The 18,845-nt window shown below is 46.7% G+C and overlaps 1 protein-coding gene across 1 annotated transcript in view; it reads left to right on the forward strand.

Annotated features, from left to right (window-relative positions):
* LOC147733017 (transcription elongation factor A protein 3-like) overlaps window positions 1-18,845 on the forward strand; it is a 292,384-nt gene that overhangs the window by 204,956 nt on the left and 68,583 nt on the right. Inside the window, exons 14-15 of the mRNA XM_086957573.1 lie at window positions 8,197-8,351; window positions 17,284-17,430. Of these exons, the coding sequence (XP_086813699.1) occupies window positions 8,197-8,351; window positions 17,284-17,430 (302 nt within the window). The remainder of the gene's footprint in view (window positions 1-8,196; window positions 8,352-17,283; window positions 17,431-18,845) is intronic.

Genomic DNA, 18,845 nt, shown 5'->3' on the forward strand with positions numbered 1-18,845 from the left:
TTAATTAAATGAAAAGGCAGGTGTGGCAAATGGATTATGACCTCATTTGTACTAGATTCCCCCTGCAACTCAGCTAGAAACACACAGTACAAAACTGTGTTTGCAATATATGCATGAGTGACTGCAGCAGACACAAGCTGATCTCACGGGCACAATCAACTCTTTCAACATTTATCAGTCGTTGGTATCTATGCATGAATATGTAATACATATTTGGAGTGAAACTGAGTGCATTATTCTCTCAAGAAGTTTGGATTTCCCTAAAAAGGACAACCCTTTTTAAAGATACTGAATTGAATATTATAACTGTTGGGATGGAAAGGTCGTATGTAAGATACAAGACGTGCACCTCTGCTTTCGGTGCCCAATTGTGCTGTTGTCTGGAACCCTAATGCTGATTTTTTGTCATAGGAGACCATGAGTATGTGCCATAATAGAGGCCTGTATCACGGATTGTGGTCCTGATCGACTGGAAAGGGCACCCAAAGTGCTACCCTTATAGTGGTGGGAGGCTCCTGCCTTCACCAGGAGTTAAGCAGGACAAGCGCAGGGGTGGCATCAGCCTGTGTAGTGATCAGTGGGAGTGAACAGGTCCTTTTTACCATTTGTCACTATAGTGAGGTCTACAGACTAGCTCACCTTTTTAAAAGTTATACTGCTGTGTGCTTAACTCAACTCTTGGCCTATATCAGGTAGATGTGGAAGTGCCCTGAAGTTCAAGAGTTGTGACTCCGTGCTGGTTGCATGTTTGCCTGTGAAAGGTACATTACAGGGCTAGAGCAGTACTGTGCAGTATGTGTATGGTCAGAGATTGAGACTCCAAACTTAAGTCATCTGCCGATCATTTAGACAGGTTGTTTGAGATGTGAAAGCTCTACAAGACTTCTGCCTGTGACCAGGACTGAGGGTGAAGACCTGTTAATTTCCCTTCTGGATGAGGGGAGGGACATCACCCAGGAAACCAAGTTCACCTGCCCTGGAGGCTGGCGCGCCATCGCCTGCCTGCTTACCAAGATCAGTGGGCCCTGTGAGGGAGAGGTGAGCATTGGAGGGAGCGAATACTAGTGAGGAGCCCTGCATGAGGATTCCCTGAGCAAGATGTGAGTCTGTGCACCAATTGATCCATTGTCCTTGTTTAGTATCGGGTTAGTGACCCCTTCATCCCAGAAGAGAACTGCCTTGTTCTGATCCATACTAGAACTATGGTGCAGGAAGCACCAGACCTGCACCACCATGGTGACCCCATATGCCAGAGGGGGGGTCGCAGTTAAACTGATTTTGGGCCAGGAGAGCGGCACTTGTGATTGCTAAAATCGGCCACCCCATATGCCGGGGACTGTCAGCTGCAGTGAGAGTGATTGCATAAAGAGAGTCTGAGTCTGGATCGTAAGTACAGTGGTATCCCTATATGTCCGGAGGGGGCTGCCTGTACCACTTTGGCAAAGGACTTAAGTCATTGTCTGGACAGAAAGAATACTACTGTGACCAGTGCTCTCATGCATTGTGATCTGCACCTGATGGATTCCCTGCTGACGAGGACGCCATACCTTTGTTGGAGCTCTGGTCGGAACCTGGAGGATCACACCAGCATCTTCACTCCACCCTCTGCTAAGGGAAAGATCAACTTACCTTTGTGTCTGTCAAGCTGGGGCAGCTCTGACCACTTAAACGAACCAGCAGTGCTGCTCGACAGAGAGAGACTGTGCTACTGGGTGCTCCAGCTTGCTCCGCAAGTGTCTCATTATGCCATACAGGATCCAGCTTTGTGAGCTCCAGAGGAGAGAGCACTCACGGCACAGCTAAACACTGCCATACTGCCAGATCAGATAACACAAGGACTGGGCCTTTGGGTAGTTGCTGATAGTGGCACCATAGACACATTTTTGGCTAATTCCTAAAGAGTCAAAGGAAAAACCTTTGAATAAAGCCTAATAGTTTGCCTTCCCTGGATGTGGCCACCAGTGAATAGCGAATAACCCCAAACACATAGGAAGGAGGGTGAGACAGGAATATTTCTGATAACTACTAGAGCCCTGACCTCAAAGGGGATTGTGCTATTGCTTCTGAATGTCGTGTACCTGTGCATGTGTAGAGTTAGAAATAAAATACTTATTTTGTCTACAAAAGCGAGTATTGGACTAGACATCAATTTATTCTTAGTACGGTTTGCACTTTGAAATTTTGAGTCATGTTCACTTACCTGTATTTACATCGCCCCCACCCACCAAGGGAGCCTTGACTGCTCGACCACAGCTACCACTGAGAGTCAAGTGCAGAATGGGTACCTGGCCCAGTTGCTCAGGATCCGTAGAAGGTCAGGCCCCGGGACATCAGAAGTAATACCATTGAGAGTCAATTGCAGAATGGGGACTTGACCCAGTTCCTCGGGATCTATAGTTGCCCCTATGTGTCCCATGACTCTCTGAAAGGGGTTCTGACAATAACATTGAGCAAATATTTTGAAATAATTGTTTGTTGTATTCTACTAGAATGAAGACTATATTAAGAAAATGTATGAAATCAATTAAAATGTGCATAGTGCAATTTATTTAAAACATACTTCATTCTGCTAAAATGTGCCCATAATTCTATTTAATAAAAAGGCCCCAGAATTCACTTGATAATTCCCAAAATGGATTAGAAAAGGCAATGAGTTATAGATAAGCGCGTTCAAAGTGTTATGTGAACTGCACTCAAAACCCAGGATAAGTGCACAGAATACCTTAGAAAAGAAGATCAAATTAATTAAACATTAAGAAAAATCATTAAGAAAAATCACAGATAGCCAGATGTACCACAATAGTCATAGCAAATCCATTTCACATTTTTCAACCAGTGTTTTTGTGCCCAGCATGGAATTTTGGTAACTCACCTATGTACTAATAGGTCATTTTCAAAATTCCGAATTGGATTGAGTCGCAATCCGACCTTTCTAATATTTGTTAGGATTGTCACAAATTGCGAATTAGTTGGATTAGGTTCAATCACAGGGATAGTGGCCTGCAAGGGTCAGCAGGAAACAGGTCTTCAACTAAAAAGTTTTTTTTTCTGAGAGTTGGCAGTGTTCTCTTTTGACCGTTGCCTAATCTCCCAGAAACTTTTTTCAACATTCACAAATGGTAAGGGGATCCCTTCCATTTACGAATGAGCCACCACCCCATACCGGGAATCGTTAACTTTTCAATGATTTGTGATTGGAATTCTCGACACAAACCATTGATAGATATGGTACTGATTCTGAATTTGGAAGGGACGCCTATACACATCTCTTCCAAATTATGAATAATGTCCATTTGCGATCCCATTAAAAAAGTGTTAAGCTCATCACCTGCTAAAATAGGACTTGTACCTAAAAAAACTATTTCGCTGTGGCAAATGTTCCCATTTTGGGAATTAAAATGTTTGTGACCACAAAAAAGGCTAGTACACCTGACCTAGAATTATTAATGAGTTTTCAAATGTGTCACTAACAAGGAGCATAGAATTCCAAAATGGGTGTATCCATCCAACCTCTGTTTTTAACTTTTGTTACCTTGTCTTGCAGCCTTGATTTGATTTGCCCTTTCTAACCTCCATTCAATATGCAAACTGGCAAAAGAGGGCTTTATAAAAATGTGTGCAATGTTCTATATATAAAGGCACATGAGGCTTCCATGTTAGCTGGGTCTATGGCCAGCATGGCTAGTTGTCCTGCAAACCCTATTCCCTTGGTCCAGGATGGGGGTAGCTGTATGACCATGGTGGATAATGAGGGTGTGAATAAGGGGGGACACACCGTAGTGCCCAAAGGACGGCGGGTAATAAACCTCCTATCTTGGAACGTTGCGGGGTTAAAAAGGAAGTTAGATATACCAGAGTGGCACACGTTTATCGAGAGGTTCGATGTTTGCCTGTTTCAGGAAACCTGGAGCCTATCACCCTTACATAAATCGGGGTATATCACCCACTTTTTGCCAGCAGTAAGTAAAGGAAAGGGTAGACCAGCGGGGGGCCTCATGGTCTGGATTAAAATAGAGCTGGACTGGGTGGTTACACGCCACAACTCGGAGTGTAGTGATATACTCCACCTCTCTTCTAGAGGGAATGCGGAGGGTAGCAGGCTTGACCTTTTCAACGTTTACGCCAGAGGGGCACCTGGGGACTCCGCCTCTACAATTTTAACAGCTCTGGACTCTGCCTTAGCTAACTGCCCTTCATCAGCAAAAATCATCGTGGGGGGTGATTTCAATTGCACGTTTGAACCCCTCCTCGGTGATGACCCCCTGGGTATTGAAGACGAAGATTCAAAATGGTCCATCCCAACCCTATCCCTGCCCCCTATTAGAAAATGGTCAGCTAGGGCAATTCAAATCAATGCACTAACCAGGGACCACAAGTTAAGAGCCCTCAATGGCAGGACTATATCCGACCAGGCAGGTGCACTGACCTTCAATAGACTTACTGGGCCGTCCCGAATTGACTACATCCTAATGGATGTTAGTTTTTGGGCAGACCTTATTGACATGGAGGTGCTCCCAAGTCAGGATAGCGACCATAATCCCCTGTGTTGTAAGTTTAATTGGGGCATCTTTAAAGACAGGAGGGTGAATGCCCCCTTAAAAATATCCAAAGAGATCATCCCATACAACAACAATCGCAGACTGAAATGGGACAAGGCTAACCTGAAGGAAGATGACCTAGGGGCCATTAAATCTCTGGTAGAGGGCCTGTCCTCTGATCTGGAGGCCTGGGACTGTGAAAATCAGATTAGTATGTATCCGCACTCTTCCCTTGACTCAGCTTATATAGCTACAATAGATCATGTCAGTCAATTTTTTACCTCGAAAGGGAAAAGCCACAGAAAAACTATTACACCTCCCACTTCAAATAAACCTTGGTATACAGATCAGTGTAAGGGCAAAAGGAAAAACCTGACAAAAGCCCTGCTTTCTGGGGATCCTTTGCTGGTTAGAGCGGCCAGGAAGGACTACCTAAAAGCACTATCACTGGCTAAACGCGAGTGGGAGGAACAGCATTGGCAGGACCTATCCAATGCTGTGAGTAGAAGGAACCCGAACCTTTTTTGGGATCTGATTAACAGAACTAGGCAGAGGAAATCGCAACCATTAGCAGCTCACATAACCAGTCAGCAATGGTTTAATCACTTTTCTTCCCTATATGGAGGTAATGACGAACCAATCAGCCCCGGGGTAGCTAGTTTTGGTGCTGGGGATACCTCAGGGGTGGATGACCTCCCATTCACGACTACAGAAGTAGTGACGGCGATTAGACATCTAACCCCAAAGAAGGCGGCCGGGCCGGATGGGATCCCTGGGGACCTGTTGATAGCGGAGCCGCAGGCTTGGGCCAAGTTAATCGCCACAATTATGAACTTGATTACTAGGGGTCACCAGGTGCCAGATTCTTGGAAGGGGCAGAGGTGGTAACTGTGTTCAAGAAGGGGGCAAGAGATGATCCTGCGAACTACAGACCTATCAGCTTGATAGATATAATTCAGAAAGTGGTCGGCAGGGTCATCATTTCAAGAGTAGGCGATTGGATGGAGGAGGCCAATATTCTCTCCCACCTCCAAGCGGGTTTTAGAAGAAAGGTAGGCACGATGGACCAGGTCTTTCGCTTTTTTGTTATCTATTGGAAGGCAGTTACCATCAAGAAAGGCAGTTTATACATGGCCTTCATAGATCTCAAGACGGCTTTCGACCTGGTCCCCCGGGCAAAATTATGGGAGATCCTAGGAGAGATGGGATTTTCCAGTAGACTCCTGAGTCTAATCGTAAAGCACCACGAGGGGAACTCCGCGAGGGTCAGATGGGGATCCCAGGGACAGTTAACAGATAGGGTCCCTGTGAGGAGAGGAGTACGCCAGGGCTGTGTTATGGCTCCGACCCTTTTCTCCCTATTCGTGAATGGAGTGGTGGACCACCTGAAAGGGGAAGAGTCGGATGCCCCATCCCTGGCGGGGGAAAGAATCCCCACTTTACTCTTCGCCGACGACACCTTATTGATCTCCAAATCCCCAGTGGGTCTGCAAAAACTCTTAAACCGGTTTAGTTCCTTTTGTACCAACAGAGGCTTAACCATCAATACCTCGAAAACTAAACTGATGGCACTCTCCCCCTCTAAAAGATTTAAAAATAATTTCTTGCTCAATGGTGCTCCTCTGGAGTTGGTCGACTCATTTGACTATCTTGGTGTCCGGATAAATAGTCGAATGACCTGGAAGGACCACTTGGCCAAAATGTTACTCAGCCACCAAAGAGTATCTGGGGTGACTCTGAGGGAGCTCCGCGAGTCAAGTAGCAAACCTGTCTCCCCGGCCATGGCGATTTATGAGGGTCAGATTCTTCCGGCGGCATTATATGGCTCCGAAGTCTGGGGGTTCGAAAATGTTTCAGATCTATCGACAGCGGAAAACAATTTTCTAAGGAAGGTGGTGGCTCTTCCCGCTTCCACCCCACTGATCCCCCTGAGACTAGATTTGGGCAGAAGAGCACTAAAGGACCTGGTAAGGCTACGCCCGTTGCTTTTCTGGACTCGTCTAAGAAGAACTGAGGAGCTCGCAAAATACGCTGAAGGGATGGATGATCTTCTTCTGTTGGACACGGGGAAAAAAATAGGATGGCTGAATAAATTGAGAGACCTGGGGGCATATTACCAACAACTAGCAATAATTTTTGTCTCTAACTTGTTTAGAGACAAAAATTATCGCCGCTCATCGGCGATTTTTATCGCAGATAAACCTTGCTATTAACAAGGTTTATCGCAAATGCGATAAAAAACGGCCGAAATGCATGAATATCGCTGAAAAGTCAGCGATATTCATGCATTATCGAGCAAATGCTCTTAGCCATGTTATCCACCTCCCATTGGATAACATGGCTAAGAACTGCTCAGGGCAGGTGTTAGCTTTTGGAGATATTCCCGCTTAGCGCGAATATCTCCAAAAGTTGGTAATAGGAGATAGCGATGTTAGCGACTGTTTTCAGTCTCTAACATCTTGGCACGCCCACTTTGCATCTCATTAGTGATAAATATAACTGACATGCAAAGTGGGGCCCAAGATGGTCGCTATCTCCTACTAGCTGTCGCTAACTGGTGTTAGCGACAGCTTGGTAATAGGGAGATAATTTTATCTCCGCTTTCTTGGCTTTTAAAGCCAAAAAAGCGGAGATAAACCCCCTTGATAATATGCCCCCTGGTTCTTAACTTGGGACTAAGGGATGCTTGGGAGTCACAAACGCCGCCACCCAAGGAAGTGATCAAAAAGCTATATTGGGATTGGGTACAGAGTAATGCACTGAGGGGTATGGATGGGGGCTCACTCACGGATCAATTTCTGTTAATTAAACGGGTGAGAAAACTGGAACCCTTCCTCGACCTGATAACTAAACCTCTAGATCGAGCGCTATATCTAAAACTGAGATATGGGACGCTTCCGGTGCATGACTTCACGGCGTGGTGGTCGAACTCTGGTGCCCCCCTGCGTTCGTGCCCTGGCTGTGCAGCACCAAAGGAGTCTGTGGCCCACCTATTTTTTGCCTGCCCCGCTTACAAAGTGGCGCGGAAATTTTGGCTGAAACCTGTGTGTAGGGAACTGGGGTTGAGGTGCCATAGCCAGGCACTACGTGTACTTTCTACTGACTCTTCATCCTCCATCATGATTTGCGGGGTGGCAAAATTCTTGGGCAGTGCGTGGGTGACGCGCTCCCGTTTATTGAAATTGCACTCGGGGGGACCTACGGTCTGATGCTTGTAACCGCCTGTAGCAAACTAGTGACTGTGGTGCATTTCTTCCCTTTTGTTCGTATCTTTTTATAGTTTTAACTGGAGAATTGAAAATGTATTATGCATATGTATTCTTTTATGGTGATCAATTTGCCGAATAAAGATATTTAACATAAAAAACATAAAGGCACATAGATTTCTAAAATGAAATCTGTAAAAATGGTGCAATAATTGCTGTATAAGTGAGTCAAATGTTATATAACTGTACAGAATTACATCATGAATACACTAAATCGTTTTCCTTTCAAATTGAACAAATAATTAGTAAGAGCCTTCCTGGGTCAGCTGGAGGACAGCTTTGAATGGCCACTGTGAGTCTAAATTAATTTCCGCCACTTTTACTATGCCCTGGTGAGATCCCAGGCATCTCTCTCTTTACCGTTCCAAGGTATATTTCTTTGACACTATCACATATATACAAAGAGGTAAAGGCCACAGACATGAAGTACCGGAACCGGGTACGGAGCCGCATTAGCAACTTGAAGGACCCCAAGAATCCAAACCTGCGTCGCAATGTGCTGTGTGGGGCCATCTCTGCGGAGCGCATTGCAAGCATGACATCTGAGGTGAGCTGCTGGGGGGCTAAGGTGAAAAAGAAGCAGGAAATACATCAGATAGGATAACTAGGAGTCTGAAGGAAGATGTGAACATGACAGACATGAAGATGTGAGCCTGAGGAAGAGGATGTGGGAGGAATGGGGACAGGGCTTGCATAGGAGGGATTAAGGAGGGACTATGCAAAAGTAAGAGATAAAGATGTAAGCAAGGTCTATAGAGAAGGGGTTACTAGGGGTGGGTGATGAAATTCCACATTGCCAGCCAAGTTCCAGAGTTTTGCCCACTCTGTGTTACACATGTAACATGGAGTTCGGAGCAAATACTGCCAATCATCGTCTAATGACGTTTTTGCTCACACGTGACTCACCAACGGTAAATTGGCAAATGCGAGCGAGAATTGGCATCCCTTAGCATGATAATTGGGTGCTATGAGTTCTCCTGGCTGATGAGGGGTAAAACCCTGATACCAGTCCCAGGATGCTCTTTTCTGGTCCAGGGAGGACCTGCCTGGCAGTTCGGGCTAGACTGTTCCAATGAGGTACAGGGTCAAGACTGATTTGCATATGTGTGGGTTCAAACTGTAATGGCATGGGGAGCAAAAAAACGATGGATTTTGGCCCAGATCTCTGTACTGGGGTGAATGTTTGACATTGTTCAACATTCTGTATATGATTGTTCTTTTTTCATTCGTCACCCCGAGTGGGACGGATATGCCCAGACGAGGGTCCCATGCTCTCCATGCCACTGGAGTCAAGCGAGCCTGGCTGATGAGGGGTGAAAGCCCGAAACAGGTCCCAGGATGCTTGTTTCCGGTCCAGGGAGGGCCTGCCTGGCAGTTCCGGCTTGATTGTTCCCATGGCATGTTCAAGACTGATTTGCATATGGTTGGGTTCAAACTGGAATAGCATGGGGAGCAAAAAACCAATGGATTTAGGCCCAGATCTCTGTACTGGGGTGGATGTTTGACATTGTTCACCATTCTGCCCATCAATTGTTCTTTTTGCGATTTTCCCAACAAGAGCGGTTGCAGGTGGTTGCCACCATTTGTGCTGAGAAAGATGCCGCTCGAGTAGAAAATCTACTTGAGCTGCAGCAAAACCAACTTGAGAAGCTGAGCTGTCTGGTGCTCCGGATGGTGCAGTTTGCGTGAATTTTTTCAGCATGCAACAGGCTTCTGGTACTAAAAACCAGCCCAAGCAGTTCAACAAGCCAATTTCTGCCCGTTTGCAGAACTCTGCAGAATCTCACTGAGTTTTTATGTAACTCCATGGAATGTCACAGAGGAAAACTAAGTGAGTTCTGCCCACACCCAGGGGTTACCAGGAGTGGGAGATGCATGTGTGAGCAAGTGGAGACTGGAGATGCATGCATAAGGGAAGAGCTTGTACGGAGGAGGAGAGTGCTAATAAGTGAGGGAAGAGACTTAGCGGAAGTAGAGAAGGCGTGAGCAGGAGGAAAGGATTGTGATTAAGAGAATTAGTGTGGGAGCAGTGTGGTGAAAAGGAGTCATCAGTAAAAAGGACAGAAGGCATGCAGACACTCCCATTACTCATTGGCCACTTCCTTGTTGGTTGCCAAATCTTTTTGATATTGAGCTCACCGATGACAAAATTGGAACTTAGCTGCTCTAGTAATAGACAGGAATGCAGTTAACACTACTCCTGTAGCTATTCCACAATCAAGCACACACTTCACAGATTATATATACTCAAAGTAGGAAAATTAACCTAAACACAGAGTCCACACCAAAGCACATGATAAATTGTGTCATGCCTAGTGCAAGCATGGCTTTCTCTCTGTTTAAATGTTGAGTAAAATGCTAGCTTGTTGCCTTGCAGGCAGTTGATAGTGCTTGATAGTCTATAATCATTGATTGTTTTGTCATAAAACATCTAGTCAAGGGAAATGCATACACTGATAGTCTCTTCCATGTAGATAGTCAACCACAAATCTTGTTGTATCAGATTTCTGAAAAAAATGTTCAGTAGGATCCTGTAAATGTTTGTTAAAAGGGATGAACTCCTTCTAGTAGGGGAATAGTGGGCCAGGAACTGTTTGAATAATTCTTGTGAATTTCGTTCAGTGCATTATAGGTCACTAAAGGCATACATATACATATATATATATATTTTTTTTAAGAATTACCCCCTTGTAGTTCATTTACTTAGTTTATACTGTTACCCAAGCTCACAAGGGGGGTAATTTGGTTGACTTCCTACCTTCCGTAGTTTCTTTGGGCTGGGTTGTATTTTTTTTACTGTTGGTTTCCTTGATATTATGACAAACATTGCTTGCAGCAAGCACAACTGAATACAGTCACCCATACCTTGCATAACCTACACAGTATGTGTATATAAATTCAAAACTCCCCAGATGTGCAAATTTGGGCCACTTTTTTGCAATCTGATTGGCCAATGAGGTCATTTTTTAGTGCCAAAGCCTTTTTTAGGGTCTCGCCCTGGCGAAGTCGCGCAAAGCACGTTCTCGCCGCAAGACCTATAGTTGTCAGCTCTGCTTACAACGAGCTAAGACGGAGACAAGAGATGTGCACGCGCAGCATGCCGGAATCGGATCAAGTCGCGCGCGTGAACACGCGCTCCGATTCCGGCATGCTGTTGACACCACACAGACAGACACACGCATACACAGACACACGCGCGCACACACACACACACACACACACACACACACACAGGCACACGCACACAAAGACACACACGTGCAAACACACACACACACATCCCCTCCCTCTCTCCCCCCCACCCCACTCACCGGACTCTTTCTGCGTGTCCCTCTCCCTCCGCAGCGGGTCAGTCTCGGCAGCAGGCTCCAATTCAGCCCCTGGCGATCCTCAGCTTGTCTTCTTTCGGTCGCAGTCTCGTGGCACCAAAGCAATAACAACCGCACGCCTACAAAAGCCGCGCCGCCTCTGTTAAAAATGCCAGCAGGATCTTATCCACTGTCTTTTTAAGTATCATGTGTTCTACCAGATGACGCACCCGGAAGCACCCTATCCCGTCAATGCGCGTCCATGGAAATAGAACCAAGAGTATTTGTGACGTGCAGACCGTTGGCAATGATTGAATGAAGGATCTCAGCGAGAGGCTAGAGGAGCTGAACGGCAGGAGGAATCTGCCTGGAGCAGTAGTAGGTAAATAGTAGAGGGGCCCGGTGATACAGGTGAGAAATAATACGGTCTGGCGAGGGGGAGAGAAAATAAGCAGGCTTGTGCTGGGGATTCAGGCAGCATAACGTGTCTGCATAGGGAGAGTGCAGTGATGAGGTATTTGAATGGGCGAGGACATATTTTGACGCTGACTAGTTTGTGTGTCACATTTCCTTGTTTGAGATATGTTAATGTGTAACAGTTTTAATGTGTGGCATATTGATGAGTGACACGTACTCACTTGCAGTTACTGCTCTAATTGTTCTTGTTTTGTTTGTTTTTTACTTGAATGGGGCTGCAGCATGGTCTTTTACATTATTTTTCAAGAAAGGCAAAATATTGTCCGCACTCTATTTCCAGACATTCACAAAGTAAGGAAGGGCACTTTAACAGAGGTCTGTATAGCGCCACATGGGGTGAGAAAAAAAACAAACCCTCACAGTACTGTTCAGCAGCCCGTCAGACAGAAGAGTTTCTATTCACAGCAGTTCTGCACAACACAAGGCAGACATGCCGACCGCAGCTTTCCAGTCCTTTAAAGACCGACTCCGTTCTCCTGGGGTCTTGACTTCACCCTTCTGGAATGATCAGTGTGGCTGCAGGGCTGCACTGAGAGCTCTCAACACTCTAGGAAGTCCCGGCCATCCACTTATGCTACAGGGTCTGTGTAGCACGGTACTGCCTTTAGAATGGACTCGAAGCGCTATCTGAAATTCTGATATTTTCACAAATGGTCTTCAGACACGTCACAGACTGGAGTGCGTTTCTGATTGTTTGAGTAAGAATAGTAGGGTGGAGTCAGTAGGCAGGGTGCGGTTAAAAGGTGGCTTTTGTGTACAATCTCGGTTGTACTGGTGTTGAGACTGGCTAGTGTTTGGTATGTGTAGGGCGTGTTTTTTGTTGTTGTTGCAAATATCCGGTACCGTCAGAAAATCTTCAGGTGCTATCGGAAAAATTGATTTTAGCAATGTGTATTGCCCGGCCCGACATACGCACTGCCCTCTGGCAAAATGTATGTTCGCATCTAAGAAGGTGACCACAGTCCAAGGACTAGTGCCTCCTTGTCTTCTTCAGCATCAGAAAATATTCGCCCGGTCGCCCTTTGGGGCTGTGTAACACTACCACATTGCTAGCAGCGTACGGTGGCTCAGTGAGCTGAACACTCGCCACTGACAAAGGTTCTTCTCTGGAAGTCATGAGACCGAAACCAACAGGGCACACTTAGATCTTCATCTTAAATTCAGTACTATAAACTGATTAATAGTAAGAGTTGTTATTTACAGTGCTTGGAAACGCGAGTAGAGTTCCATGACACTACATAAACATCGAGTTAGCATTCACGTCCAGACTCTATTATTGGAGCCCTCAATTACAACTTATTTTAATTTAACAGCTGTGGTCTTGTTAACAGTACATACCGTTTTGGCTCTGTAATGTGTGCACAGTTCCAAAAGTTCAGCAAATTAGAAAGGCAGGTTCGGTTGTCAGGGTATATAATGTGAAGATTGTGCTGCATTTATTTTTAGAGTAAATAGCTTTACTTAATCGCGATCGCTATTTCTATTAGTAGAAGGCATACGTTCTGCTTGAGATGGAGAGGCAAGGACAGTAGTGCATAGAAAATATGGCTTGTATTTACTCCAGCAGTGATCTAAACTGTGGGGGAGGGAGGGGGGCACCACTTGGCGACCATTCACAGACCGCATTCATGCTTGTGTGGTCATAAACCTAAGAGCCTATAGAAGACCCGCCTGATATTCAAATGACATGGCTTCCAGGTCAAAGCCATAGTCAATGGTGCTGGTTATCGCACTGGGACCTGTCTTAATCAATAACTGGTAAAGGGAGCCTCTACGATACTGTCATTACACCTGCCTGTCTGCTACACGCAGGGCACAAGTCCTAAAAAAAAGAAGTGGGGGGGGGCGCTGATGTCACGACAGGAAGTAACGTCACGAAAGGTGGCTTGTTTGCTTTGTTCTTCAGCACAACTGTTAAAATTGTCTTGGGGGAACTTTAATGACTGTGTCTCTGGCACCGTTTCTGCTTTACCACTCACAAGCATGCCCATTATATATATAATATCTGCTCTTGTACTTTAAATAGGTGTCACATTTGCAAAAGTTAGAACTATTGGCATTGTAAATGACAAAGATATTAATCTCGCTATTTTCATAACCAACACATAAATAAAAAAATTGTCATTTACAATACCAATAGCTCAAACTTTCCTAATGCGGGACCTATTGCATTGCAAATGCTTGAACCTGTCTAGTCTGCCAGATATTCATGAAGCTGGCATGCAATTTCCTCCTCCTCATGATTTTACTTGGGAATAGGAATATAGAGATTGGTCCCCGGTCCTTCCAGTTTCTTCAGCATTGAGGTGATAATGTTCTGTTTCAGTGTCGTGGTAACTTGACAAATTATAGGTGTTCATTGCTCATCCCTTGGATATCTAATACCTTGTTGATGTGGTCTTCAATTGCGGACAATGCGGATTATTGTTCAGTATCTGATACCTTGATTTTTTCCAAAACCGTTGAGAACTTGTCTGATACTCAACAGTGAGTGAAAGAATAATGTAGCTTGAATTTCTAGTTGTGAGATAGGGGGCAATTGGGATGTTTTCATTTTGGCATTGGTAGAGGTCTAGATTGTCATAGTCTTGACTCGGTTTTTGTTAGAACCTTTGTTGACCGGCTTGCCACATTACCTTGATTTAATTAACCGAGCTGGTAATATGACACTGAAACTCCTGGAGATGATGAGGTGAAAAATCCCAAGAAGAACTTCTGGGTCTGAAGCCGAAAGAAGTGGAGGGAGACCCAGGGATGCTCAAGGCCTGTTCAGAACCTGGATGTGAACATCACCCTTTCTTGACTAAAAGTGATGCAGCTCAGGTGTCCATAAAAGCACAAAAGACATTTGAAAACAAGTGGCAGAAGAAAAAAAACAGCCCTACCTCCCTCCCACACCTTTCTGCTGAGGGCAACAGAAATAAAATAGGACGTTATGTGGCCTGAAACTAGGCCTGGGTTTGAAATTCCGCTCCGCTTGCAGAGTTTTCCCCACTCTGTGTTCCGCACAGCGCACCCAGTTTTGAAAAACTCTTCTATGCGGAGCAGAATTGTTTCCAGACTTGCGCTTGCCAATGTTCAGTTGGCGAGCAAGCAAAATCTTACTCCAGACCACCTTCTGGTGAGATTTCTCAATGCGGGCGGTCACAGATGGTCACTACTGCGCATGTTGAGAAACCTTCAGTTTGCATCGACCGCCCAACTCGCTGCCACAGATGACATGCGCACCCTCCTGGACCAAGGCCACTCTGCAGCCCTCATCCTACTTGACCTATCGGCAGCCTTCAATACCATCTCCCACCGCACACTCGTCACCAGACTACACGACGCCGGCATACAAGGAACAGCCCTAGACTGTATCTGATCATTCCTCACCGGGAGAAGCCAAAGAATCAGACTTCCACCCTTCCTCCCTGATCCCACAAAAAATCACCTGCGGAGTCCCACAGGGGTCATCACTGAGCCTGCCCTCAGCGCCTTGGGACCCTCATGAGTAAGTACTTTGATTGATTGATTGATTGATTGACCCTCTTCAACGTCTACATGACACCCCTCGCTGCCATCGTCCGACAACACAGCCTTAACATCGTATCATACGCTGACAAAAGACACGCCTCCTAGAAGCCAAAATCCAAGAGAAGGCTCTTGATTGGACCACCTCCTTCCTCTCCAAACGGTGACACAGGCCCTCGTCAGCAGCAGACTGGACTACGGCAATGCACTCTATGCAGGAATCCCAGCCAAACACCTATGATGACTACAACGCATCCAAAACGCCTCCGCCCAACTGACCGTCAACGTCCCCCGCCGCAGCCACATCACCCCCCACCTGAGAGACCTACACTGGCTCCCCATTGACAAGAGGATCACCTTCAAGCTCCTCACCCACGCACACAAAGCACTCCACAACGCCGGACCAGCCTACCTGAATAGCAGACTCAGCTTCCACACCCCCACCCGCCAGCTCCGCTCCGCCAGCGTCGCCCTAGCCGCTGTCCCCCGCATCCAACAAATGACCTCCGATGGCCGATCCTTCTCCTACCTAGCCGCCTAGACCTGGAACACCCGCCCTACCCACATACGGCAGACCCAAGACCTACTCGCCTTCAGAAGACTCCTCAAGACCTGGCTCTTCAAGCAGTAGCAGCACCCCCCCTCCCCTCAGCACCTTGGGACCCTCATTGGTAAGTAACGCGCTTTACAAGTACTCTGATTGATTGATTGATTGATTGACCCTCTTCAACGTCTACATGACACCCTTTGCCACCATCGCCCGACAACACGGCCTCAACATCGTATCATACGCTGAGAAAACCCAGCTCATCCTCTCCCTCACCAAAGACCCCGCCACCGCAAGACTCAACTTCCAGAAAGCAATGCAGGACGTCGCAATCTGGATGACCAACAGCTGCATAAAGCTCAACACAGAGAAGACAAAAGTCTTCATCCTGGGAACCACCCCCTCAGCATGGGACAACTCCTGGTGGCCTACCGCCCTTGGAAGCCCACCAACCTCCACAGACCACACCAAAAACCTCAGCATCATACTCGACTCATCCCTCACAATGAACCGACAGATCAACGCCGTCACCTCCAGCTGCTTCAACAACCTCCGCATCCTCAGCAAGACTTTCAAGTGGATCCCCCCCGAATCAAGGAAGACAGTCACACACGCACTCATCACCAGCAGACTGGACTATGGAAATACGCTATTCGCCGGCATAAACAAGTGCCTACTCCGCAAACTCCAGATGATACAGAACACCGCCGCCAGACTCGTCCTCAGCATCCCCCGGCACGCACACATCAGCCAACACCTATGAAGGCTCCACTGGCTCCCAGTGGAGAAAAGAGTCACCTTCAAAATCCTCACCCACGCCTACAAATGCCTGCACAACACAGGCCCCAAATACCTCAATGACAGAATCAACTTCCACATACCCAAAAGGAACCTCAGATCTGCCAACCTTGCACTGGCCGAAACCCCACTCATCCACTGAGCCAGAGCAGGCGGAAGATCCTTCTCCCGCTTTGCGGCCAAAACCTGACACGAGCTCCCGGCAGACATCAGACGCGCCCCCTCCCTGAACACTTTCAGGAAGACCTGGCTCAACAGATCTGCTGACCCCTCCCCCCCTCAGCGCCTTGAGACCCTCACGGGTGAGTAGCGCCCTTACAATACCTTGATTGATTAATTGATTGAGAAAATCGCCGCTCAAGTAGAACATCTACTCGAGCAGCAGAAAGAAGCAGAGCCTTCTTGCACTCTACATGTTGCCCTTCACATTGATTTTCCAGCACTAAAGATGTTTGCGAACTGTGTGACCTAACACACTCTGCCGCTTGCAGAACTCCGCATAGTGTGTTGGAGTTTTTTGGTCACTTCGTACCTCCGCCCAGGCCTACCTGAAACCAGGCACAATTCAGTCTTATGCTCCATTCCTTTGCCAGTACAGTCTTGGGGGTCAGATGGGAGCATTAATATCTGATATCGAAACCCGAGTAGCTCAGACACAGTGATGCCTTCAACCATCTAAAGTGCAATATAAACTGCTCGTCATTGAGCCCCCAGGCAGTCTCTCCACAGGTGTCAATTTCAGCATACATGAGTTGCTAGCAACATCCTTCTATCAGGTTTGCATTTAAGGTCATGATCCGTCTATAACAACATTGACCCAGCAGTGTTCCTTGCAGGAAATGGCGAGCGATGAGCTGAAGGAGTTGCGCAGCAACCTGACTCAGGAGGCAATTCGGGAGCACCAGATGGCAAAGACTGGTGGCACGCAGACAGACTTCCTCCAGTGTGGCAAGTGCAAGAAGAAAAACTGTACTTACAACCAGGTAAGCCAAGGCAGTGTCGGCAAGGGGAGGGCGTGGTCGGTGGGTCAGATGGCTCAGTCAACTAATGCATTTTCTTCAAGAATCTATGGGGCATATTTACAAGCTCCTATCGCCTCAGGAACGTCACTTTTTTTGCAAGGCAGCATTAAGCTACTTAAAGTGACTTAACACTGGCTTGTAAATAAGGCCCCCTTTCACGCTATGCTTAGCGTAAAAAGGGAGGGCAATGCATTTTATTGTTGGGCGTTCTACCGCCACACCCATTGATTCTGATGCTGCCCCCTTTTTACAAGGGCAGCGTAAATAGGAGGCAGCGCCAGAATTAGGACCAGGGAAAACCTGGTTTTACCCTGGGACAACACAGAGAAATGTTTAATTTCTCCTCATTTTTGCTGTTTTCATGTGTGCTGCGTTGTGCAGCACACATGAAAACAGCAAAAGGCCAATGATTGTTTATGTACATGAAGGTCCTCCTTCCTGCCCATCAGCAAACATTTTTTTAAATGCAGTTTTGCAACTTCTGTTTGTGCTGCATTGAGCAGCACCCTTAGAAGTTATAAAACAGCATTTAAAGATTGTTTATGTGCAGGAAAGGGGACCTTCCTGCACATAAACAGACTTCCCCTGCACTCAGACACCCCGTTGGTGATAGGCTGCTAAGTGTAGCGCCAGCGCAGTGGGAAATGCAGGGCTGCCCCATATTCTTGTCAATATGGTGCAGCCCTGCGTTTCTGAAGTGGCAGAGTGAGGCTTTAAGCCAGGAAGGCTAACGCCTCACTCCAACCCTTCCCTTGTAAATATGCCCCTCTTTTTGGCTTCAGGGTCAAAAATTCGAATCCTGGCAGGTTTGCTTAGTCTTTCATCTTTTTGATGCTGATATATTCTGAACCATTGCGGTGAATAGCAATAAACATTGGTTATTCAGCAGAAACAAACGCAGGTGTGAGCGTGTGCCTTCCTAATACATCTGCGTTATTGTGCCCTGAACCACTGATGTGCAGAAAACTGGCATCAAAATAAAGAAAATGCTTCTTTAGTTAAACAGATTTATCAAGGAGTACTAAATAGAATTTTCAGCGTGGGGTTTAGGCCGCTAAGGGCGCTGTGAAGCTTTCACACTTGGTTGGCTGTGGATGTCATTCTGGGCACGCTCACGTCTGCTGTTTGTAAAGGATGAGGAGAGGGAACACTGGGACTGAACCTAAGATGACGGCAGCCACAGTCTCTTGGAGGCCAGAGAGAGGGAGCATAGGGAGCACCACAGCCTTGTGGAGGCTAGTGAGGTCAAGCAGCACAGCCTTGTGGAGGCTAGTGAGGGCAAGCAGCACAGCCTTGTGGAGGCTAGTGAGGTCAAGCAGCCAGCCTTGTGGAGGCTAGTGAGGGCAAGCAGCACAGACTTGTGGAGGCTAGTGAGG

This window comes from Lissotriton vulgaris, chromosome 2_1 (genome assembly GCF_964263255.1).
Source record: "Lissotriton vulgaris chromosome 2_1, aLisVul1.2, whole genome shotgun sequence".
NCBI classification, from domain to species: Eukaryota; Metazoa; Chordata; class Amphibia; order Caudata; family Salamandridae; genus Lissotriton; species Lissotriton vulgaris.